Source organism: Periplaneta americana, chromosome 10 (genome assembly GCF_040183065.1).
Source record: "Periplaneta americana isolate PAMFEO1 chromosome 10, P.americana_PAMFEO1_priV1, whole genome shotgun sequence".
Lineage (NCBI taxonomy): Eukaryota > Metazoa > Arthropoda > Insecta > Blattodea > Blattidae > Periplaneta > Periplaneta americana.
In genome coordinates, this window is record NC_091126.1 from 46192804 (window position 1) to 46219289 (window position 26486).

The window sequence follows — 26486 nt, forward strand, 5'->3', positions numbered from 1 at the left end:
CTCTTTGCTGTATTAACTGAGAGGGAACGTAGACGAACTTAAGGATAACATTCGCCAAGAGATCAATTCAATTTTCTCAAAGAGAAAAGAAAAGTACTGGGTAATTTCATAAGAAGATGTCAGAAATGAGTTGAAAACGAAGACAGGCAGTTCTAGTATCTTCTTTAGTGACATGGGTGAGTGATTAACTTTTAAAGTGCATTAGAATTTATTACGCAGTCACTCTAGTTTGCTAAACAATGGCTCTCGTATTGCCCGGCAGACGGGAAGCGATAGCCTATCGGCCGAGAGGAACCCCATCTCAGCTGCGGTGCCGCGATATATGGATGACCCAGTATATCACAAAGACTTGCGGTACCTGTATACTGGAAACAATCGTCGTGATGAAACTAATAGAACACGACAATAAAAAGCCGATTATTTCACAAAGCCGCAGACACTCCCAAAGATACGTGTCATAGATCTTTGTTAAATAGGAACACTGCCGTGGATAGCGCGGTAAGCATGCGCGACTCTTTCTCCTCCGCCCCGTCTAGATACTTCTGGTGACTTCTCCTGGCGTGACAACACTATCACCGCCATAAAGGCACGTGGTGATGAGGCATGTCACGTAAGTAGTGAGGTTTGCTCTGTGGAAAATATTGAGTGCCGGAAAATAAAATCACTTGCTTAGTATGCAAATGTTAAAGAAAAAATGGTGCCCCTTTTGCTCTAGTTCTTCTGTAGAATTACAAGTTAGGCCTAGTTTCGATGTGGTTTTTATCATCAATTAAGGTAAAATTCCAATATATTTCAACATTAACTCAGTGAAGTAATCATTTATTTAAGTAACTATGCCAATCTTCGATCTCGCTACGCACAACATATATTTTCAATGCGTCTTTTAACCCTTAAGCAGTCGAGCGAGATGCTGTCAACACTCCAATCACATATACGGATCTGTTAACTACATATTGAGTAAGCCTGTACTTCTTAAATTTTCAGTACCTTTCTTAGAATTGCTAAGGCAACAATAACCGTAAACATGTTTGAAATTGGAATTCGCGTACTCGAGATAACGGTGTAAGTGGTATGGGGGACACCAACACCTCGCGCTCCTATTGTAAATAGTGACTAAACTGACCTTACTTGTGTAACAAATAATAACAATGTATGTTAAGTAGTGACTGTGCGCACAGAAAAGTCAAGAAAGTGGTCTGAAAGGGAAGAAAAAAGGTAAATTATGATTAGGAGTGAACATACGCTCGAATATTACATGTGAACCAATATTGAAATATTACCATTACTGTACATTAATTTTAACATTATGATAGGTATTAAAATACTTCATATAGTTGTATATAATATAAAAAGAGCGATATTTTAATTGTCCACTAAAAAATAGGCAATAGTAGCCCATTATATTTGGGGTGTCAGCAACAGCCCGCGTGACTCTCAATGTTATAGTCCAACCATCGAATCTGTGCCCCCGTAAGATATGCGAACTGAACCTTAATTCCTTTTCAGCCTCGGCAATTCATTTCTCTCCCTGTATTCCTATTTCTCTCTTTTCTACCCCTCTCTCTTTCTCTCCCCCACTACTCATAATTTTGAGCCTTCTTGCGGGACAGTTTATTTGCACTTGCAGTCCAGTGTTGTCAACTCAACATGAATACTGTAGCACGGAGTGGTGAAAGAAATATTATTAAGCAAGTAATAGCATTTTGCATAAGTCAATCAGCGTCATTAGACCTACTTAAATTAAATTATGACTAAGTAATAATTAACCTTACAGTATTATAAGCAATATTCAAGAGACATGACAATGTTTGACGGAAGTTTGGTAACATCCCTATTCGGCAAGGTTCGTGGCCTGCTGTTTGACGTAGTGGGAGAGAAACGGGTGGAATGAGGTGAGTAGAGGCGTTAACTTTTCCAAGAACGACGACAGCGCTGAAGGGGCAAAGATCCGATGGTCCGACAATACAAAGTCAGGCGCGACTGCTCATATGCATGTGCAGTAAACAAGAGCCCCTGTATATATGCTACTTGTGGACAGTGGTATGAAATTGTTGCCTACATACTGGTGGACTCCCGTCAAGATTCGCTTCAAATTTTAATTCCGTATCAGTACACCCATTTTCAGAACTAATCGCAATAATGGTTAACTTAATCGCGATCTGAAAATGTACATGGTTATCACTATTGGATTTGTATCACAAAGACATTGCAAGAACAAAACAGTGACTGTATGCCTGACAATGTGAAAGATATCTCATAAAATTTATTGCCCAAAACGAATGGTCTCAATCACAATGTTCTGTTCAAAATAATCGTTGCACAGAAATACATCCTACGCACAATGTGTGCTTTACTCTATATTCGAGTCCATTAACCAAACATGACAGAGCATACTTAGGATATGCCGTATGGTAACTTACAGATTTCAAATGGAACTGTGATATGAGAAAACTTGGATATAAACTCAATTACTGAATCTCCCTTATTTCTCAGGTATGCAACTTGCAATGACAATAGCTTTACTTCAGTTCCCATTACAATAAATTTATTGGACATGATAATGTTAAAACATCGTTACATATTCAGACGTTTCTTTGGAGTATTTCTGAACAGAATTTGCTCTGCCATGGCAGATACAATTGTACCAAAACTTGTCATTAACACATCTAATTAGGGTAGGTATTTTACATGTCAAAAAGGACAGAAAATTATTGAAATGCAATTGTTTTTAGAAATAAAATGTGTATTTTTTTTAATTAAAGTTGGTGAAAAATTTGAATGTTTATAGTTCCATATAATGCATTTTCATCTAGGCACAATTAACATTCTAGTGCGCACTTAAAAAGTTCTACCAATTTCTGAGAAGACGTGAAAAAAAATGGCACTTGTTTCGAAATACTGTACATGTCACTAATCTCTTAGTACCCGTGTATGTTAAAGCACTCATTACATAGAAACGCATGTTACGCATTTCACTGTCAAAAATTGTGCAATAGTATTTATGAAGAGTATCACGTCAAAAGTGCATCTCTTGAACGTCATCAGTTTTTGGAGTTGATGTTACTGAAACATCAAGAGAACAAAATTTGAGCAATGAAAAGAAGTTGATATGTATGCTCTGGACAATTATTGAGGCATATACGGTTGTTTAGATTAAATTATGTGCCTTCCATGAAATTCAGATAATTGAGCACTCTACCAATGTGTAGAATGGCATTATTCAAACTCAAGTAAATAATACACAGGTAAATAAATATTAATCTACATGACTAACGAGTTACTCGTACAATTCTAAATCTACATATGAAATATACTATGTAAATTAATGTATTGCTGTGTACAGTCTCATACCTCTTCAGCGTATAGTACAGTCTTCATAAAAATTTGATTCACTTCGTTCTATTGTTGCACTCCCATTATAAATTTTCCAACCCAGCCATGCTCCAACATTCACGCACGCAAACACATTCTACTTACAATACCCTTAGTCAGAAATTCTAATGTTTATTACCGTATAAATAAGCTGTATTATTCGTCTAAATATAGCTCCATGCGACGTGTAGGCATATATATCCGACTTTTTATAGACTAGTTCACATGTGTCAAAATCGAATATGACAGCGCGGAAAAAACGGGTAATAGTAAGAATGCGTTACTTTAGCTAATTCATTAGATGATAAGTAGATTACTATTCACTTTTTACTTCTGGAATTCATATCTTGTACATGTACAATGCCAAATAAAACAAGATTGGTGTCGTTGCCTCCTAAACAAAATATGACGTCGAGCCGACGGGAGAAAGACCCATCCCTATGTAACCTTGCTTCGAAAAACTGCTTGTAAATTTAAAGATAATTCATTAATGTATGTATTTTACTTTCATACATACATATGGTAAATGGATACACATATTTAGAACAAAAACGACACCATTTACTTAACTGAATGACGAAACTTACGAAATATTCGTTTTAAAGTACACACTCTCACTTCCCACGACCTTTCTTCATTCCTCTGCAATGGGATTGTGCTACCATCTTGCGGAAATTCCAGAAAAGTCAAAAGCAAGAATGGTGGTCACAAATGAATAAACAAACATTCAAGAAGAGAGGTTTGGTGATTTGTTTTGCTTTATAATGAAACACAGGTATTGTTGATTATTCACTGTTATCGGATGATCTCCATGTAACTTATTATTATACGTAATACATTCCTTAAAGATTGTCGTTATGGATTATTAAGATATTTTATAATGTGAGACCTTAATAACCTATAAAATTATTAGAAAATACATTTATCGTCACTGTTTTAAATGTAATTGTATAATAAATACATTTCAGAAGCAGTTTATGAATATCATATTTATTTTATGTTCTGTTTAGGGCCCATGTTATTTAGACTCATATTGAACCACAAAGAGCTGCTAATAATTTCCTAACCAAAACTTGAGTGAACAGTCTTATAAGTTAGCAGTCTATTAATGTATTAGGTGAAACAAGCGTTGAGCGGATTCCGCCGATTTTGGAATAGACACCGACGAACTTGAACTGCCGACATAGAAAACAAAAAATCACACTCAATCGCTTTCACTTTCATCTTGACGGGATAATAAAAGCCTAAACTAACCTAATCTAACCTAAGTTCGTCGGTGTCTATTCCAAAATCGGCGGAATCCGCTCAACGCTCGTTTAACCCAATGTTCTACATGGCTTTTTACTTTAATCTCGGTACAGTCCATTATTATGGTTCTGCAGTTTGGGTATTTATTTTTAAAGGCAGCCAGCATAGTTTATTGAACACTTTGTTTTTTTCCTAGAATATACGTAAATTTGTTTATTCTCGACAATAGTTCTGTCAGTGTTTTTACAAATATTCGGGACATCATGGTTCTATGCATGCAGAATATTCTCAAAGCTGGATAGGAGAGACCCGTTTTCATATTTATTAAAAACAGCAGTAATCGAGTTTTGTTAGACACTGCATAAAACTTCTATTCTGGTAACAGCTGAAGAAGTAAGTTAAATACCTCAGGTGTGACTGAAGTCAAGTCATGCAACTCTGTGTTATCTCTAATAGATGAATATCCCTGAAATCCTACTCTTTTGTTAACATCATCATTATTAGCTCACAACTCTCAGCATAATTTGGGCCAGCGCTTACATGTATGTTCGCTTATGTACATGCATCATTTCCATTCATGTTGCAACAAAATTAGTTCACTGCCATGAACTTCGGATACTTATGAAAGCATTTATTTTACCATCTTGAAATTAATTTGTCAAAATGTTAAGTTTATTTCTTTCCGCAAGCCTCTTGAATCCATTCAATGACTCCTGTAATGAAACTATATCCATAATACATGGTAGAGCTAGTGATACAGTCATAACAGATGACATTGGTCTACTGATGTTAGTTACGGCTGATAAGGGATTTCCTGGAATAAAAAGAAACCTTTCTGGCTGTGGTGTTGTTGTAGTGACACCTCGTTCTTGCACAAAGGAAAATTAACACTAATGAAATTGAAACAATAAAGAATGTAGCATATGTAAGAATTCATGTGGAAAGATGTGTTTAGAGGATAAAAATATACTATATTTTAAATAATTTACCAATTAAACTTATTCATTATGTCGATGACATTATTCACATTTCTTCTGTTTTAACAAACTTACAGCTTTCAATAACCCAATGAAATATGTTGTAAAGTGTTTGTAATAATACGTATCACATCAGCTATCATAATATGCTTCATGTATAAACATTCTACCGTGGTATGTGCAAATTAACAATGAAAATGACTTTCTTGTGAAAATGTCAATATTTATGTCTAACAACGTTTTTGCAAGTAATAATAAAAATAGAAATTCCGTGCAATTCTTGTTTAGCCAACTGTCCAAAAACAGGTCTGAACGTCACAAGTGATATATACAAGGCACCATCACTTATGTGGCAACTAGACCAGAGATAATGGGGTAGGGTAGCCATTTCCTTTCCCTCTCCATTGCATACAAAGACGATTAGCAACATATTACACTAATCAGACTTCAGATGTATACAAACAAATTGTTCTTCCTCTGACATATCGTCAAGTGACATGTATCATCTGATAATAGATGTACATATCAGCCAGAACATCAGTCAGAGGAATCTGCAACTAATGTTACATAATCTCTGCAATTGAAAAAAAGTCAACTGAGGTAGAATTCTTTATCTCCTTAATAGCTTTTCTTTCTTCATTCTGCATCAAGTGTGATGAAATGTACGACCAAACTTACAATAGTACTGTGAAAGAAAGTTTCATGTCATATTGCACACTTTAGAAACATCTCAAGAACATCGGGTTTACTGTCTAAAATAATTAGTTGACCATTTCATAAATAGTCCCGCGCCGTGACATCGTGGTCTAAGGCATCCCGCCTAGGACTCGCGTTACGGAATGCGAGCTGGTTCGAGTCCTCATGGGGGAAGAAATTTTCTTATGAAATTTCGGCCAGTGTATGGGACCGGTGCCAACCCAGCATCGTGATGCACTTAGGGAGCTACGCTAGGTAGCGAAATCCGGTTGCGAATACCAGTTATAACGGCTGGGGGGATCATCGTGCTAACCACACGATACCTCCATTCTGGTTGGATGATCGTCCACCTCTGCTTCGGCATGTGGGCAGCCGGCTGGTCAGTCTGGGCCCTTGACAGGCTGTAGCGCCACGGATTATTATTATTTCATAAATAACCCCTGTTTCATTACTCACTTGAAGAAGATTTGAATCTATTTCTTCTTATCTCGCTGCATTCGTATTTGGTATACTTACTACAGATTAGTTCCAATGTTAGTCGTATTTGCGAGAATATGCTTTAATTTGAGTATTAACTCTTGTGTTGTTGCAGCTAGTCAAAAATGGCAGCACTGATGAGTGTGAAGAATGAGACCACAGCCACACAATCTACAAATTCCAGCATGACGACCATCATTCCCACACATTCTGCAGGCGATGTGAATGCTACAGGCATTGCACCACTTTCCATTGAAGAGGGGATGTGGTCAATGAAAATTTTGGCTCCCATATTCATTTTGTGTTTCATAGGTGTGATTATAATCATGGTAATTCATTTATTATTTTTTATTTACTAGGACTCTCTCCTTAGTATCGAGGTTTTCCTTGGTCGAAAAATACACAGACAAAATATTACAAATATAATAAAATTAATTTGAAATGAAAAATTCCTGCTAAGAATGTATTGTTTTGCTCTTCCAAAGGTCTCTGTCTGCAGCATCATCTCCTCAGATACCAAGCTTTTGTATACCATATTGTACCTCATCCATCCATATTGTTGATGGTCAGAATTTTCTTCTTCTGCCTTCTACGGTCAACTCCATAATTGTCCTTGTTTGTTTGTTTTTTGCCTTTTTAGCATTGCAAGTTTCCTACATTGAACAAGGAACTGGCCCACTGCAAAAACCACTGTCGAGTGTTCGGTAGTTTTCTTTCAGGGTTTTCTTGCCTTAGATTGATTGCCTTCCTGGACTTTAGAGATCAGTCATCCCATGTCTTTTGCCTGATGGTCCACAGGAGATGTTTGAGTTTCCTCCTGTCACCCATATCTGGGAATCATTATCCCTTGGAGATGGCTTTTGAAGATTACAGGCTTCCATATATATTATATATATATATATATATATATATATATTAATATTAGTTGGGGGTGGATGTAAGAGGTTACAGAAAATAGAGACGAGAAAAAACGAAACTGTTATAGTGCAAAGTAATGAATAGTGATAAGAATTATAGGAAAAGATAGTATGAGACTAGTTACAAATGGAAGAAATAAGTAGAGAAATGAGTAAGCAGTATAGTAAAATAAATACTAGATAATAATGAAAAATAGAATTGGAAAATAAACATTATTTAGGAGAGAAATAGTAGATAAGTGATGGGTGTAAAGCAGTGACTAGGCATAAAAACTATATTGCAAGGGCAGGAGGAGAAGCATGTGTAAGAAGAGGGAATAAAATAGTAGATACGAAATTTAGGTATAATAGTGCATCCGCAAGAAAGTGTTTATGTAATAAATGTAATTGTGGCACCGTATACAAAATTGTGAGGTTCACATTAAAGTGAATGTAATTACTGACATGAAATCTACATATAAATATATTGAATATTAGTAAAGTGAACTTATTACCTTCCCACATGTATAATTGGTAGTTCAGCAAATACACTTCCCAGTTTTATTAAATAATGGAAGCTAATATATTAATTATATTAAGCTAACATAGAATGATAACTACATAATCTGTTTCCCAACATTAACTGATATGAACGTAAGGATATTTATCCTACATTTATGTCAACTATTGAAATTACATTTGAGAAACATACTGTTTAGCACATAAAGTGTATTACATCCAGTTCATTACACATGAAACACTGGTCTTTAATTTCTTCAGTGCAGGAAGTAGGTGAAAGACAAGTATTAGTTGTATTAGAACACGAATGTTGCTCGAAACAGTTCAGTTAGTCAGTTTATCTCATCCATGTAACTTTTTTTTATTGAATCACCCATTAAGCTCAGAAACCAAAAAAAAAGTTACAAAAATGATACCAGTACATATTTCCTGGTTATGTTACATGTTTTAAAACAAATTAAACTTTTATTGTGTTCAAATTATATTACCTTTCATAGTTTATCACCTTGAACTCTTGAAATGTCATTCTCAAAATCTGTATTTAATTTGTACCCAGATAAGGGAAACTTTTATTTTCTTCATTGCACCAAAAAGGTATTCTTAAAAACCCAAAAATGTAAGAACTGACTTCGTATCAAATTGTATGGTTTAAGTATATGCATGTCATTAATTGTGTATACATTGATATAAAATTGCTAGCAGCATTTTATTATAATTTCTCGTATTTATTCTCTATTTACGAAAATTGGTTTTGAAAATTTATACATATATTTAAAAAATCATTAGTGGTTTATATTCAGATTCTAAGCATATTTCTTTCTTGTCAAATAACTAGCAGTAATCTGAAATCGCACTATTGAAAGAAAAGTTATAAAATAAATATATATTTTGTAGACATTTTTTCATATGTAACAAAGAGAGCTGAGGATTAGTGACCACTAATCCTTTAAGAAAGACCTGTTTTGTTACCCATGATATGTGATGATAATTATGTTGAAGATGGTAGGACTTAGACAAAGATCATAATCAGGAACATGTATGTCTACAAATATTAATTGTTTGGATTTTTTTTTCCTTTGGCATGAACCTTCTTTAATTTGGAGTATATTTCCATTGGATCGTTCTATGTGAATAATTGATTCAGTGTGAATTACCTTACCAGTTCCATAGACAGAGTCTCAAATCTAATTTTTTATGTTTCTCTCATCTAGTTTTTGTTTTATCAGAGTTCGAATATTTAAAAAACCTGCAAATTTTGGCATTTGCGAGTACACAAATGCAATTTTCTCAGGCTGTAATCTTAATAATAAAACGAAACTAAAACATGGTGCTCAGATTTAACAGGGTTTAATTTGATATGTGAAAGAATGATGCTGAAACTGATCAGAAAGAGGAAAAGAAATTGACTGGGTCATTGGTTGAGAAGAAACTGCCTACTGAAGGATGCACTGGAAGGAATGGTGAACGGGAGAAGAGTTTGGGGCAGAAGAAGTATCAGATGATAGACGACATTAAGATAATATATGGATGATATGTGGAGACAAAGAGGAAGGCAGAAAATAGGAAAGACTGGAGAATGCTGGATTTGCAGTTAAAGACCTGCCCTTGAGCAGAACACTGTTAATGAATGAATTTGATATGAAACATTACTATGTACTGTTACAAGATTTTGATAACGAGTAACAGTCACTATTTTGGAAATCCCAGGTCCAACCCCTTCTTGTAAATAAAATATATTGATAGTAGCAAGAAATAAAGTTTTAACTAGAGTTCAACAGAAAACTGCGATGGATCGTATCTGGACTTAAGCTCAAATAGAGAAGTGCTGCAACCAATATTTTGGAAACAAGATTAACCACGAATAAATCTGCTGAAGAAGGTCTACTGTCAAAAATAATTACGTGCTAAAGATCTTTAATAGTAGGTCAGTTATGGTGAAATTTTCTTCTGGTTTTATGCTTGTAATTGTCAATAGTCAAAAGTGATTTGTCTGGTGCTAAATACTTCGTTAATATAGTTCTTGAAACTTTGAGATTTGATATTCCTATTAGAAGAATGTACCAATAAATAATGGTCTAAATAGTGATAGAAAACTTAAAGAGAAATCTTAACCATTAGGCTCATAAGTAACACAGAAATATTTTTTAATACACTATTAAACAAAAACTCCAAAAACATAATATCCTATTGAGATTCCAACTTTTCCAACTTCAAAATTTATTTCAACAATCTAATATATATATATATATATATATATATATATAGACACACACACACACACACACACGTAAGTGTATTAATCGCATGTAGTGTTCGGTAATGGAGCATGCGGGGGAAAAAAACACACACACTCACAGTGAACCGTAACTAATGTCATTAAGGGGTTATTCCTTGAGTTATTTAAAAGAAAAAAAGTTTAATACAATTTTACTCTTTGTGCTTCCTTTTCAAGAAAAAAATTATTTTACCTGAAAAATTTCATAGCGTATTCTAGGAAAGCTATTAAATTAATTCCCAATATGTTCACTCAGTTTAAGAGAGGTGTGTATTATGATAATAAATTATTGAAAAATGTTGTATTGTCTTTTAAATGTGCAGAAATTTGATCCAAACCAATGGAAGTTTTCGTTCCACAAAGGAATTTTAAACCCTGCTGTGCTGTGACGACATTGTAAAGCTCTCTGGACAGATGCAGCTCGTGTATGCAAGGAATGGGTGAGACAACGAGATAGATTACTACTTTAATAGTTAAAGTGGGAGGTAACTATTTCTAACTGGCTGAAGAAAATGCTCACAGTACGACAAAATGAGGTTTTTAAATCATTAATACATTTGTATAATATAAAATAAACTTTTGTTATTGGCTGTGTTCACCTAATATTTAATTAAAATGAAGTCGAAGAGTTTGAAAATAAAATTGTTTGTACATCAGCATTATAAATTGTCTTTATCATTAGTGAAAATCGTGCTTAATATGTCACATTATTGTACTAGTGCCGTAAAATATTACCAGAACAACTAAAATGTCATGAATTCTGTTAAGAAGATTTAACTTGTATCATTAAGTTAACATTATGAAATGACTTGCCATTGCTATAATAATATATCAAATTTGTCATAGCAACCTATTTTTCATAGACCATGATATCAATCTACACATCATTACAAATCTATGTTATTTCTTTATAATATTCTTTTACAGTACTCTCATACAAAAGAATAGTGTATGAAACTATTTATAATGTTATACAATTATTACATTTGTAAAGGTATGAAACTAACTACATTCCTTTCATAACAATTACTCATGTAAACATTATACAGTTGTTTCATAATATTACTATTTTAATTTTATTTGTTACTTCAACGTGAAATAAGCATATCGTATTTTTCTTTTAGAGTTTATATGTTTTAAAATTTTGTTTTTATAACGTGAAATATGCATCATTATTGTTCACGATCTCTAGAATATTCAATTGAAATGTGAGTGTAGAAATATTTCTTAATCTTATCCATTTAGTTTGAAAGAAACATGTCTCATTGCCTGTGTTCTCTTAACATTTAATTAAAATTAGGTTGTAGAGTTTATTTTAAATTGACCAAGATTTTGTTTAACTTGAAACAAGCAGTGTTCATTTTTCATTATCTAATACAGTTTAAACACAAAAATTAAACGGTATATCATCTGTATTTTCTCTTACAAGTTTAAATACAATGTACATGCCATGATAGCATTGACCTTCAACGACTTAATATGTACTTCCAGCTGGTTGTAGGGCGCAGCATTACAAGATCTCATAATTCATGTACCGTATTTTAAAATGCACATTTTTCTGGAAAACTATTCAAAATATAGCAAAATGGTATTTGGCTTTTTGTTGCTCTTTACTCAAGGAATTATCCACCAGAATTATTGACAGTACTTATGGTGTGTGCGTGTGCGTGCGCGCATGTGTGTGTGTGTGTGTGTGTGTGTGCGCGCGCGCATTACATTTACTATTACTTACTTACAGATATCCTTTAAGGAACCCAGAGGTTCATTGCCACCCTTTCCTAAGCCCGCCATTGATCCCTAGCTTGAGCAAGATTGCATAGCAGTCATTATAGGAAACAATTTTTAAGCTGGAATCTGAAGACAATTTTAACAGGTTCTTTTTTTCTTTTACCGGCAAACGATTTTCTGTCACTAAGAAGATGTTTTCAGCCAGTAATATTTGTTTATTTGTTCCTCGCCATAGCATCGTGGTCTAAGACATAATGTTTGGACCAACATTATGGAATGAGTGCTGGTTCGAGTCCTCATGATGAAGGAATTTCCTCATGAAATTTCGACCAGTGTATGGGACCTGTGTCAACCCAACATCGTAATGAATTTGGGAAGCTACTATAGTTAGCAAAATTCGGTTTTGAAAACCAGTGATAAAGACTGGGGAGATCATCTGCTGAGGCATGTGGACCTGAGGCCAGCAGTTGTGTGGTCAGCCTTAGCCCTTCATGGACTGTCGTGCCATGGATTATTAACATTGTTTATTTTATTGCAGGAAGGAAAATATTCCATTAATTTTAATATCAATCAAGTTGTTCTTCTATATTTCCAATGATATCGGATGGGAGATCATCATTTGTTCCTAGAAAGCCACTGAGAGTGGAAAATGAATCGAATTCTCGATTTTCAACTCGGTGAGACCACAAATTTAATTTATTTAACATTTCTTGAATCTTATCTTGAACAGTAAACACTGTTCATTTTGGACCCTGAAGACTAGAATTTATAGAATTCTAAAACCAAATCGTCCACACCTGTGGAGTAACGGTCAGCACGTCTGGCCGCGAAACCAGGTGGCCCGGGTTCGAATCCCGGTCAGGGCAAGTTACCTGGTTGAGGTTTTTTCCGGGGTTTTCCCTCAACCCAATACGAGCAAATGCTGGGTAACTTTCGGTGCTGGACCCCGGACTCATTTCACCACCATTATCACCTTCATTTCATTCAGACGCTAAATAACCTAGATGTTGATAAAGCGTCGTAAAATAACCCAATAAAATAAATAAAAAAAAAAACCAAATCAAGAGAAGTCTATTCCTTTTACACTCTTGTCTCTCAAGAGTCTGAGATAAATATAAATTATTACAGCTGAGAAAAATCAGAGAATGTGGTAAAGTTAAACTCAATTAAAATATTGCTTGAAAACTAATCCTTGTTCTGTGGACCCATTTTGATTCACTTGCGCACTCCAAGGGGTCCACAGACCACAGATTGGGAACCGCTGCTCTAGGCAAGGAAGGTATCAGTCACTGCAGCACCTATATTATCTGCTGATGATATCCACATCATCAGTATATGCCAACAGTTCAACAAATTTGGTGAATGTTGTTTGTTTTGTTTGTATTTCGGAATCTTTCATCACTTTTGGTGAATATTGTTTATTTTGTTTGTATCCTGGTTCTTTGATCACTTTCTCAAGTGCTACATTGAAGGGAAGGCAAAAGAGAGCACTCCTCTGTCCCAACTTAGCAGTACACTCAAAATCATCACTTAAATTTGTTTGTATTTTGACTCTGCATCTTACTTTTCCCATAGTCATTCATGCTAAATGGAGTCATTTTAAAGGAATGTTAAATTATAGCATTGCTATGTAGAGTTGTTCTCTATTTATACTGACACAGTCAGCCTTAAATTTTGAAAAGAGATGGTGTATCTTCCCATAAAATTAATTTGCTTTTTCAAGGCTCCGTCTCGATGTGAAAATCTTATCAATGGTAGTCTTAACCTCTCTGATGCCATATTGATATAGAGTCCATTTCTTTCTCCACATATGGCCGTAATTTTGCATATATTACGATAAAATAATATTTTGTAGCTCATATTCCGTAAAGTTATCTCTCCATATTTGGAACATTGGAAAAGGTCGCTTTTTTTAATATAACTAATGATATGGGATACACTCTGTAATTTTAATTATATAAGATTACTAAGATATTTTATTTATTTTTACTCAGTGCTTTCAGTATTATTTTGTAATTCTTTTCTGGAATGTACTTTGAACATAAATATTAATTACACAATTTCATATTAATGTTCATCCCTTAATTATATGCTGACAAATTTAACATGAATATGGTTAAATTAATATTATTAAAGTAAATTTTCTACATTTAAAGAAATTAATGTTATTGTTAACCTTCCTGTCTCCACTTTAATTAATGCTTCTATGGCCATTTCTACATCAGTTATGATAACTGGTCATTATATTTAACAGTGTAGTTTTATAGGATAACAGTAGGATTAGATATAGGAATTATGAAATAAACAGAAAGTTTCGCTTGAATATGTTTCTTATTAAGGAATTTTTATCTTTAGTATATGTATTTAGATGCTTACATCCATTAGTAATAAGTAATTTTCCCATAAAACTATATATTAATGAGAGGTGTTTGTAGAGCTAAGTTTCACTGCAGTAGTTAGTAAAACATATTACAATGCAAGAGATTTTAATATGTGCTTTTTTTTAGATAAGTAAATATACATTTATTTGTAGTTAGGATAGATTCTCGTTTAGATTACTTGTAATATCTTAAAGTAGAAACCTTGTATATGAAGATATGTGAAATAGATTTGTCTTAACTGCAGGTTTATATGGCTATTCGTAAACGACGCTTGGATCATTTACGCCACCACCTCATGCCATTATACAATTTTGATCCTGCTGAAGAAGGAGAGGATTGGGAGGTGGAGTTGCTGGAAGATAATTTGGATCCACGCAACAATGCTTACCGCGTGAGTATAATTCTCTTGTTTTTAAACAGCTAATCATGTCTTGTGTATATGTATATATCTAGACTGCTCAGGAAAAAGAGAATAAGTCAAAATATACAACTTTTCAGTACAAGCAATTTAATGGTTTACAGTCTTACTGTTTGTTAATGTTACATACTAGAAAACTGATTGTATTTTAATTGAATAATTATATTATTTTACTTAGATTGTTTATACCAATCTGTAGAACATGTCATGGTGCAACATAATATTGACTTATCTTATTTTGGCCATTTTTTGACTTATACTCTTTTTCCCGAGCATGATAGTCCAAATGGAAAAGCCTAGGCAGTCAAATCTTGGAAGGCAGTGGTCAAGTAATTGGACCATTTTAGATCAATCCATGGTCTCGGGAAGTGATTATCAAGGGAGCACCATATTATTGGTTAGAACTCGTGAAGCTAAGGCAGGACAAATTGTTCTAACATATGTTTGTGCAGAATTAATCTTCCGTCCACGGGACTGGATGTTTTGTGATGTCCTTCATTCCCATACTCTGGAAGGCAATAGACAAACCACTGCAGTGTCACCCCTGCCTAGCCTATACATAGGGCAATTCGTGGTTTACTTACCCATGGCCTGGTCTAAGGGACATACCAGCCTTCGGGAAAATCTCACCATTATCATCATGTTTTTTGGCATGAGAACACATGTGCACATGTGTAAATTTCGCTTTTTGACAGCAAAGAAAATCTTCCTTCCCATTGTGGTTTGCTTTTCGTACTCACCCAGCAATCCTTCAGTCATTTGGTGGTTTCTTAGTTAAGAATAAGTCTACGATATATCCTTATATTTCTGAAGATGTCTTCATTTTAAATGTCGAATGAAGCATCTGTCAGTAAGTTTGAGAATTCACTATTTTCATCAGAAAATTATCTGAAATAGTATTGATTAATTCACAATCACTAATCATAGGAAAGAGCATTTTAAAATTTATTTTGTTCAGTTTCAAATAAAGTAATACTACTATCTGAATTTCTACGCTTGATTGTGGGGAGACTGTAAGTGAGTTGCATAGAATTCCGTAATAATTGTATGTGTTGAACTTGGTTTTGAAATATGAGTTACTCATCCATGGAAAGAAAGCAGCTAATTTTAAGACAGAAAATACAGTTTTCAGAAATGCAATTTCTAAAAGCAATGGGATTCTACAAATTGGCAAAAATTATGAATAGAGACAAGCTACCAATAGACGAACTAAACACAAAAATCAATTAACATAAAACACAATAGACAGGGCACGTACTACGAATGAACAATATCAGATTACCAAGAGCAATTCTACACTACACACCAGCTGGAAGGAGACATTTGAGATGGGCAGCAGACCAATAAATTATTTGTACAATTTTGGAGTCACAACAGATCTAGAAGGAACCAATTCTTGACCTGGATGATGATGATGATGATGATGATGATGATGATGATGATGCATGAAACAATCATCTATAAAAATAACTAAATAAATAAACAAAAACTTGAAAAGTCAGCACCGCCTGGAAAAAATAAAATTAATGAAAACTCATGATGACATTGTGTTTAAAAAAAGAAAGAGCTTTAACTGACGAAATATAAGATTTGATTTTTATTGAATTTTACAGCATTTATTAAGCTTTTGTTTTAAAGTTCTATAGGATATGTAATGAATTTAATAATTTTTTATGAAAGTAAATCACTGCAGTATTGTCAGGGCATAATATTTTTTTACAATGAATAATTTATTATTTTCCGTCATTGACTTAAAATTTCATATAAGGTGTGAACCTTTATATTACTTATTTATTCTTGGGTATTAACGTTTTCGTCATAATAAACGACATAATCAGATACCATTATAAAATTACAATATAATAATCTCTCATTTGTTTACACGCATATGCCCTTGATGTCAGAAATTAAAAGCTTAACCTAAGTACATAAAATATAACAGTACAAGTCTTCATGGTTTAAAAATATTTTAAATTTGGGAGATATCATAAAATGTTAAGTATGAAGACTTGCTTACATATAAATTAGACAGTTTATCATACAACTTTATTATGGATATAATAAAATATCATTTTAACCTGATGGTACATTGATGTATTCATGCTAAGCATGCAAGTACTGAGTTATTCAGGCTTTAAATCTTTTGCTGGAAACCATTGATGTTGATATTCCTCAAAATGAATTGTAAAAAAAAAAAAAGAAAATAATGATATTTTTTGTTATACATAGTTTTGTTCAAAGTTATAACCTTTAGGAAAGACGTCCTTATGTGGTTAGAGTTTATTTTCAGAATGAACTGACATTATAACATGGGTTTATATGATTCGATTAGATTCGTTTCATTGACCATCGCAATTAGTATAACGATTTAACAAAGATTGAAGATTGATTAATGTAATATGTAACTAGTCGATGTATGCAATGGAGAAGGAAAGGAACTAGCCACACTACCCCATTATCTCCTGGCTTAGTTGCCTCATGAGTGATGCCTTATTGGTGTCACTTATGAGGTTCCAACCTGTCTTTGGACAGTTGACTAATCAACAAGAACAATAGAAGCTGCATTGTCTGTGGACATTTCTCGCATAACTTTTTATGATTATCTCATGAGTATGCATGTAAATTACTTTTATGTAAAGTCACAAAACTTAAATTTGGCAATGTTATCATTTGCTTATGTACCAAAATAAAGAAATGTAAAATAATTGCATGTATCTAGAGATAAAGATCCACATAGCCTATTTCAGTATTTTTTTTTCCGCATAAGCGGAATTACTTCCCCCATTCCTATAATATTCTAATTTAATACCAGTAGCCTATACAGAAATACTAATACAAATATTGCACCAAGCCGATGTAAGTCCATCCTATCTTAAAGTAATCTATTAGAAGAATGCAGCTGATATCTATAAATTTGTTAATTTCCTCTAACCAGATCACATATTTCCAATACATTGTCCCATAAATAAATGAATTCAATTTTTATTTGTAATAATGAAAATAACAGTAATTTTAATATCACTACAGGATAAGTCATTTCTTACCATATTAGTCCGTTTCTAGCATAATAAAATCTTTGCTTAGGCCTATATTACATTTTAGTAATCTATAATATTATGTTATTTGTGCCTCTCTTGGGGTTTTCGTTGCTTCATTGTCATAAGACTAAAAATCCTTGTCTGTCATTCCTTCATTATGATTGTGTTCTTGACTTGTGCAACATATATCTTAGCTACATGTAATTTTGTGTGTGTGAAATTAAACACTAAAATTAGTGCTTTGTTTCTCTCTAGGGTTACAAATCAATGGATTTCCCAACAACTGAAAACACAGACCTGTTTAGAAGATAAATATTACTTTTAACTAGTATAATTCTAAATTAGATTTTACCATCTATTTTTCAAAGAGCAAAAACACTTAAATGAGGATTGAAATGATACAACAATGGGACTCATCATTATACAGTAGTGATGCGCATATTGTGAAAGACAGTCGTAAAATACTCTGTGCTTGAGTTCTTATACTGAAATTATACATATATATTCATTTAAAAATTTGCATTAATATGACTGAATAAATGCCACGTAAGTGGGAGAAAAGTTTAAGCTGCTAAGGATAAAGTTTAATAATAGAATAATAATATATTTCATATATTTTCCTTTTTTGTAATGTAGTTTTGAAATTGTTTCTTTCAGTATTCATGTCATTTCTGTAGTGAATATGACATACTTCTTCCATTAACAATTTGCACATTATAAATTTACAGTGACATGACTGTAAAATTTTGTGCATACTGCCCATTAAGTTCGATTGATTGTTCAAGTTAACTCTTAGTACATTCTATTTATTTTTTTTTCTCTTAATTTGTATAATGTATATTATTATAATTTGAAAATAATATTACTATTGCATTTTATTGCAGTACAATAGTATTACATTTTGAGACTGGAACGAAAATATTAAGAAATTAGGAATATTAATATTAAAGTGTTCTGTTTATTTTTAATGTATTTAACTGCCATTTGTGGTGGTCATGAAGTATTGTATGCATGTTTCTTGATTGTTGAATAAATGTATGGACAATGTAAAGTGAATAGAATACCAGTGAACATTTTTCCTAAATAAATTACATATGGCATATTTATAAACGAATTGTAGTGAATATAATGTTGTGAGAGCGTCATATTTACCATCGTGTATGCAAGTTCAGATTTAATTATATGCTTATGGAGATATTAGCTAACTTTTTTTTTTTGGCAGTTTTTGTCTCGGCAGGTGCACCAGGAGAAGAAGTGTGCAATTTCACATGCTCTTTGTCCATTACAGTGCTCAGATTCAACCAAGAACGTGCTTGGATATGTGCTTATTGTTTGGGGTGCCTGCAGAGAGAGACATTGTCGTGTATTGTCGTAGCAAATTTTCCTTTACTTTGTGTAATGTGATAACACACATGTATGGCTTATTTGTATATAAGTCTTTGGAAAAAATTGGTAGGATATAATCCCTGAAAATATTCAATATCATGTAAAAAACAGGTATTGTAATATATTATTTGTTTTCTATGTCATTATTTAAATAGACAGTGTTCCTCCAGTCACAGTAACTGTGCAAGGTTTCGTAGTTCTTGTCACTGATAATTTTGATAATATTGTAACTAAATAATAAATATACGTTAGTAATCACTGAACTAACTTTTATACAATATTGAGCATTTACATTCAGGCTGATATAACGAGCTTTTATTAAAACAAATATGTATACTTTAGCCATATATTTCATAATAAATATTGTTATTTCATCGTCTAGAATGTCAATTTCTAATAAAGTAACACAGGTAACTCGTAAATTTAATACACTGTCAACACATCTACATGCTCCATTTAAGACTGAAACCACTAAGGAGCATGTAAAATAATATATTTCTTCGTTAGTATTGCTACCTTTGTAAAAGTCATGTAAATATTTTTGCCTGAAATGTCCCCAGAATATGAACACGTAAATATATCACTTCTTTCAAATATTATTTTGAAATTTGTATTAAGAATATTAATTTTTATATACAGAAGTTCCCTTCCTTTCCTTAAAAAATGATCACATAAATAATAAAATAATTTTTTGTTTCAGTATTTGTATAGAAATGTTTGTGCAGATATCGATAAATTACTGTATACAATATTAAAAATATAGTAATTTATGTATGACAACACTTTAAGTTGTATGTCTTATATCGTGCTTTACAGTATCTACTTATACTTGAACAGAGTTTTATTTGTATTTAAAAGAAGTTATTAATCCTACTGTTTTGTAATATTAGATACATCTGGAACAAATTTGTTGGAAAACATTTCAATCCTTTTTCTAAAGAAAACTTTTTAATTTTAAACTATGTACAGAACCAGAAACAAAAATTGGGCCCGAATTTTGTGTCTGGGTCTGTACAGTAAAATCCCTCATAACCGGCACCCAATTAACTGACAATATCAAAAGAACAGCACTTCTGCTTGGGCTGAAAAGATGTTTAAATATGCCACGTTGCCACAGTCTGAGCTGTCAGTGTTGCCACATTAGAAAGATTGCATGAACCATGTTCAGTGAATATTCTAATCTTAAATTGGTATCTATATTATTGTGTTGTGTGATGTGTTTTAATGAAGAAAATCCACACAGTTTTTATATTATGTAGTTATGATTGAGAGATTGCGGAATAAGCTCCATATGGCTGCAGTTTGAACAGCTAGCATTATAAAATAGAATAGGTTTTTTTTTTTTATATTTATTCAGTTATCTGGCGAAATCTCGTATCCTGAACTAGCCTTGTCTCTCTGCTGCCAGTTAAGAGGGATTCTATTCTACTGGTATTAGGTGATTTCTTAGTCAGTTTTGTTTAAAAGATACTTACTTTTTTCCCAGTTTATACCTCTTTATTTCTCATGTTAATAAATATCATTTCTGAAATAGTTAAAATTAAATCATATTTTTGTATGTAACGAGACAAATTATGCATTTTCTACTAATGTATCACTAATATTGTAGCAAATTTACTGAGACTACAAACGGAGTAGGCCAATATATTGCTATGTATATGGGACTAAATAGCACAGAGGCCTTCAATATTACAAAAAATAAACAAAAGAATATGTGGAAATGGATGCACATATTAGATATCACGAGAGAGGTGCATTGAAACATACATAATTTCTCTTGACAAACTTCCACTGGTATATTTCTATTCACGTTACATATCAAGTTTAAACATTTAAATTTAGATGAAAATTTAAAGTTGAGTCAACCATTTGTGTATTAAAATTAACTACTCATAACAATGTTTGATATATGCACAATTTTTAATGTTTATTATTTACTTTATTTGCAACAGTTTGTATATTAAAATGCCTTTCTTGTAGCATTTTTAACACATTATTGAATCTGTGATATGTCACTATATATAAATAAGCAGAAATTTAGTAGTTTGATTTTCATAATATTTGAGTCATGTGATGTATATATCATTTCTAAAAGTGTGTAATATTAGCATTGTATCTGGGAGTGTGGTATTGAAAGATGTTCACTTAAATTAAATGTACACTGTGAATATTATCACATATAACCTACGAAAAATGTATTTTGACTCTAGTGTTTTTATATTCACATACGTTATACTCTCTTGATGTTCAATGCACTCATACTATGTATTATCACTCTTGTATTATATCAAAAGTTATATATCTAGTCTTTTTTAATTTAAATATAACTGCCTGTATTATTCTGTGAGTATGATTTTTTAGATATGACAATTAATATCATTAGAATATTATTAGAAATTTAGTGTTTAGTATGTTGTTTTTACCATAGCTGGATTTATTATTGGGGCCTTCATACTTTTCTGAACCTTGTTCACTTCTCAGTTTCCTACATTAATGATAGTATACGTATCTTCTTCTTTATTTAATATCTTTGTTTTACATATATAATTCTTGAATTTCTATCTCCTTTTAACAGAAAATGTATTTAAATTTTATTATGAAAATGATAATATAAAAAACCTTTGATATTGATATAGCAAACCATATTATCATTGAAACAAAAGCCATGACAAAAATGTTAGGCGCATAAATTATATAATTATTTTTTAAACTTAAATGACTACTAATTGCAGTGAGTATACTATTAATTCTGAAGCATATTAACATGTTTGCCTAAACATTTTATAATATAAATATTATGGAATGATAATGAAGTACAATAACTTGGAATTTTTAAGCCTGCTCTATGAAAACATTCTCTTTCGTATTACCACTACACATGCAGAAATAAAATGCTTTTGAATGTGTTATGTATTATTTTTCCGTTCACTAGTCAAAATTAAAACCTGTAACACTACTAGTGGAAATGTATCATTTAACGTGACATTTGTTTCACATACTTTATGTATTATGCCAATTCATTAAGATCTGTAAGACAGGTACACCAGATGAAATGAGATTTTGTACTATTACTGCTGCTCCTGCTCCTCGATTATTCGACATACTATATTATCTGTCACTGTTCATGGTAGTTCTCATAGTGAGAAAACGTCAATCAGCAGGCAAGCTGACACATTTTTTCTTAAATATGTCTTTGTTATTCTGCATTATTCGATATTTTCCCTTACCCAACTCCTTCCAAGTGCATTATAAGTCGGATAATCGAGAGTCTACTGTACTACTACTCTTATTACCATCATCTCGCAATTTTTTTTTCTAGTATTCTGTATTTCAATTAGGTGCATGACTTATTTGAATTGTTTTTGGAAATTGTTTTGATAAAACCCTAGAGATTTATATATTTTTGTTTTAAATTTGCACACTTCATGCTTTTTGTTTCTAAAATTATGAAGTTATTTATCATCCTTGGAGTTGTAATAAAATTCGCTAGCTCACGAAACTTCTTTTACTGAATATATTTTCTGTAAAAGCTTGTTCTCGAAAGAAAAGAAAAATAATGATGACCAGCCAGCAGATTTTCGGTCCGTATAGAGCGACAAGACATCATGTCCCTTGGCGTATGGTGGGAGTGTAGCAATGAGTTCATGACCTCCTGCAATTGACCTACGCCTAACGTTCAGTATTGGGACCGAAAATCCACTGTCTGATAATGACATAATTTGTATGGTTAATGCAAAAGGTGTAAAATAAATAGCGTAAATTTTAAATGTGATATTATGTATGTGAAAAGCATAGCGTATTTTCTGCATTAGTTTTAAATTAAAGCTCCAATATTTCTTATTTCATAATGTCATGTACAGTGAGTGCAAAAATTATTGGAACACCATAGGATTTCGAGAAAATGCACGTAATTTAGTCATGACATGATATATAAATTGAAAATATTCAGTGACTTTAGATTAGCACTATATTATTCTGTTAATTCTGACGAAGAAATGCATAAAATATCAAACGAAATATTGTAGAAGTATAAATATAATAATTACCATTAAAAATATGGCGCCCAAAGCATTGGAACAGTTTAAAATATCAACACTTGCGGGCAGAGTGTACAAATAAAAAACAATAGAATTTACAAACTAATGTACTGTATTTAAGTGCACACTTTTAAGTGGTCTTTATTTGATACTACAACCGTCTTGATTTTTTTCCCTTCAAGAACATTCCATAAATGATGTATGGGATTAATATCTGGAGATTGTAGTAGCATTTCCAAATATTTTGGAGTGTTACAAAGTAGCCACATATTTATATTCCAAGCTTTATTCGTGGGGTTATTGTGCTGCTCGAAAATAAAGTCTTTCATAATGCCCATTTCTTCAGCACTTGGATGAAGTTCTTTCTCCAGTCCACAACTGTAGAGTAACGATTAGAGCGTCTGGCCATGAAACCAGGTGGCCCGGGTTCGATTTCCGGTTGGGGAAAGTTACCTGGTTGAGGTTTTTTCCGGGGTTTTCCCTCAACCCAATATGAGCAAATACTGGGTAACTTTCGGTGTTGGACCCCGGGCTCATTTCTCCAGCATTATCACCTTCATCTCATTCAGACGCTAAATAACCTAAGATGTTGATAAAGCGTCGTAAAATAACCTACTAAAATAAGAAATAAAAAGTTCTTTCTTAAGTATAACAATGTACACGTTGTGGCTCATATCCTTTATGAAGTGTACCCTGTCCACTCTGGAAGCACTCATCCATCCACAGACAAGGATGGACTCACCCCCTGTATTCCATAGAAGATTTTCTTTCTCGAGTTCACAGTTTGTTTTTCTCCTTGCCATACACCTACCATCGGATCCATAATTTATGTTCATCAGTAAAAATAATTTCGTTCCACATTTCTGTATGTTTGTGCTAATTCCTGTTACATTTATTAACCTATTTCCTACATGTTACGAGTCCATGATCTCCATCATCTCGCTATATTCTGTGTACAGTGCTTGGGGAAACAGATGTTCCAGAAAAAATCTTTGGAGCACTGAGTTTGGGATTTACTTGAATTAATCGTAGAGTATTTTTTTCTTCACGTTCATTTATGTTCTGTGCTCGTAAATGTTTGTTTGTTCTTAATAGTTTTCCTAGCACAATATTTGTCAGTGATATTAAACACTGTAGTATGTGGTCTCGGCACAGTCTTTCCAATTTTAATTAAAGATTTACACTTGTTATGTAAGTGAATAAGTATTCTTCCCTCATTTCCGGAAGTTTCTTAATTTTGCAACTTTTTTTTTTTCGTAACCCTAGAACTATGCACAATATAAAGCACTGCTAAGACAACTGGACGAGAATATTAAACAACGATAATGACCACAATACCATCGGATTCCTACCATCTCTTACTGTCTTATTAGTGATCCAGAGTAAAAGTCTATCACAAAAGTAACGTCTGAAGAGACCTTGACAGCAACAGTTAAAATAATTGTACAGTGCACGAGTACCACTACTTTTGAGTGATGTATTAATTTTACTGCCTGGTGCTACAGGTCGATGTGACTCTTGGCCTCCTTCACAAGAGTTTTTCTCCTCTTGCGATCCAAAGCTTCCATCATCCAGTTTCTCTTTTTCATTTTTCTTAAATACTTTTTTATCTCGTCCATCCATCTACTTCTAGGTCTTCCTCTTTTTCTTGTTCCATACATCTCTGATTTCAATATTTTCTTTTGTACATGAACTGCTGACATTTTTTCTACATGGCCAAACCATCTCAATCTTTCTGATTTAATAAATCTAATAATATTCTCATTATTCAATATTCTTTCAATTTCTTCGTTATTTCTGATTCTCTGTTTATCTCCATCATAAATAGCTCCATAGGTTCGTCTTATAATTCTCCTTTCAGAAATCTTTAATTCATTGCTATCTGCCTCGAAAATGTCAACTTTCTCCACCATAACATACAATTGATCGTATCATAGTTTTGTACAGTCTAATCTTTGTTACTCATGATAATAATCGTGATGTGAATAATTTTATATTAGGAAAATATACTCTATTACCTGCCATTAGTCTTGTATTAATTTCCTCTCCAATTTTATTTGTATTATTAACCATAGAGCTCAGAAAGTAAAACCATTCATTCCTTGAAAACTGTGCTGTTCTATTATAAGATTTTGAAATGTTTGAGTGATATATTATGTTTCTTTGTATTCTATGATATGATGATTTTAGAATTTGATTGTTTCAGTTATTAGTATTTATTATCTGTTGACAGTATTTTGCTGCCTATTTGAAATTAGGATGTTTTCATATCCTGAAAAAGTATTGTTGTTCTTTGAAATTTTGTAGGTATTCCAGTACTTTTGGCACTCACTGTAGGTTTTAATATGGCTGTAGAATTTTTGTGCTTGCTCGAAATTGCATGATTCGTATGACGTGCATATGTATTTGCACAACTAACTTTACACTACATATTAAATTCAGATCCAAACTATTTCTTGTGCGTGTGCACACACGTGTAAACACATTTACAATGAACACACATTGTTTACATATTTATGTACCTAGTCATTTTAATGGATTAACTACATAAACAATTTATCTACATCCATTAATTACAACTTATGTACTCCATGAAGTGAAAAAATGAGATATAACTATAAATATGTTCTTGTCATTTATTTTATTAGAAACTTCCACAGTAACATGCAGCTGGGTATTATGATATTCATAAATTTTAAATAATGAAAGTTATATATTGATAACAGTGGTGATTTTAAATAAAAAACTTTGTGCCAATGAATTATTATCATCATCGTCATCATCCTTGTCTTCCACCCAATCCTACAGACAGATTACTTTCCAGCATGGTGTACAGTAGTGGCAAAAAAACCCGAACTGATCTTGTAGTTGGTTTCAGAGCCTTGTTCACTCCAGAGCATGATGACTGGTAACTAAGACTTTCGGGTACGAATCCTGCCTGGGAAGGAAACTATTTTTTGTTCCTTATTCAAATTTATTCCCAATACTTTTCGATTGCAGTGATATTTTACTACTTAATTAACTTATTATTCCCAGAA

General features: G+C 32.7%; 2 protein-coding genes across 8 annotated transcripts in view; one reads left to right on the forward strand and one right to left on the reverse strand.

Annotated features, from left to right (window-relative positions):
* The window catches only part of Wnk (Wnk kinase), a 280436-nt gene extending 276404 nt beyond the window's left edge, over nucleotides 1-4032 (reverse strand). For 2 of the 7 annotated variants that reach the window (XM_069837316.1, XM_069837319.1), the window contains exon 1: nucleotides 3960-4032. The gene's annotated coding sequence lies outside the window, so the exon portion shown is untranslated. The remainder of the gene's footprint in view (nucleotides 1-3959) is intronic. The other 5 variants (XM_069837318.1, XM_069837314.1, XM_069837320.1 and 2 more) reach the window with 3 other exon arrangements.
* Nucleotides 4033-4040: 8 nt separating this feature from the next.
* Nucleotides 4041-26209, forward strand: LOC138707638 (uncharacterized protein C3orf18 homolog). The gene is made up of 4 exons (XM_069837322.1): nucleotides 4041-4147; nucleotides 6886-7099; nucleotides 14814-14960; nucleotides 18281-26209. Exons 2-4 carry the CDS (start codon nucleotides 6896-6898, stop codon nucleotides 18335-18337), a joined length of 408 nt encoding a protein of 135 aa, XP_069693423.1. The 5' UTR covers nucleotides 4041-4147; nucleotides 6886-6895; the 3' UTR covers nucleotides 18338-26209.
* The last annotated feature ends 277 nt before the right edge of the window (nucleotides 26210-26486 follow it).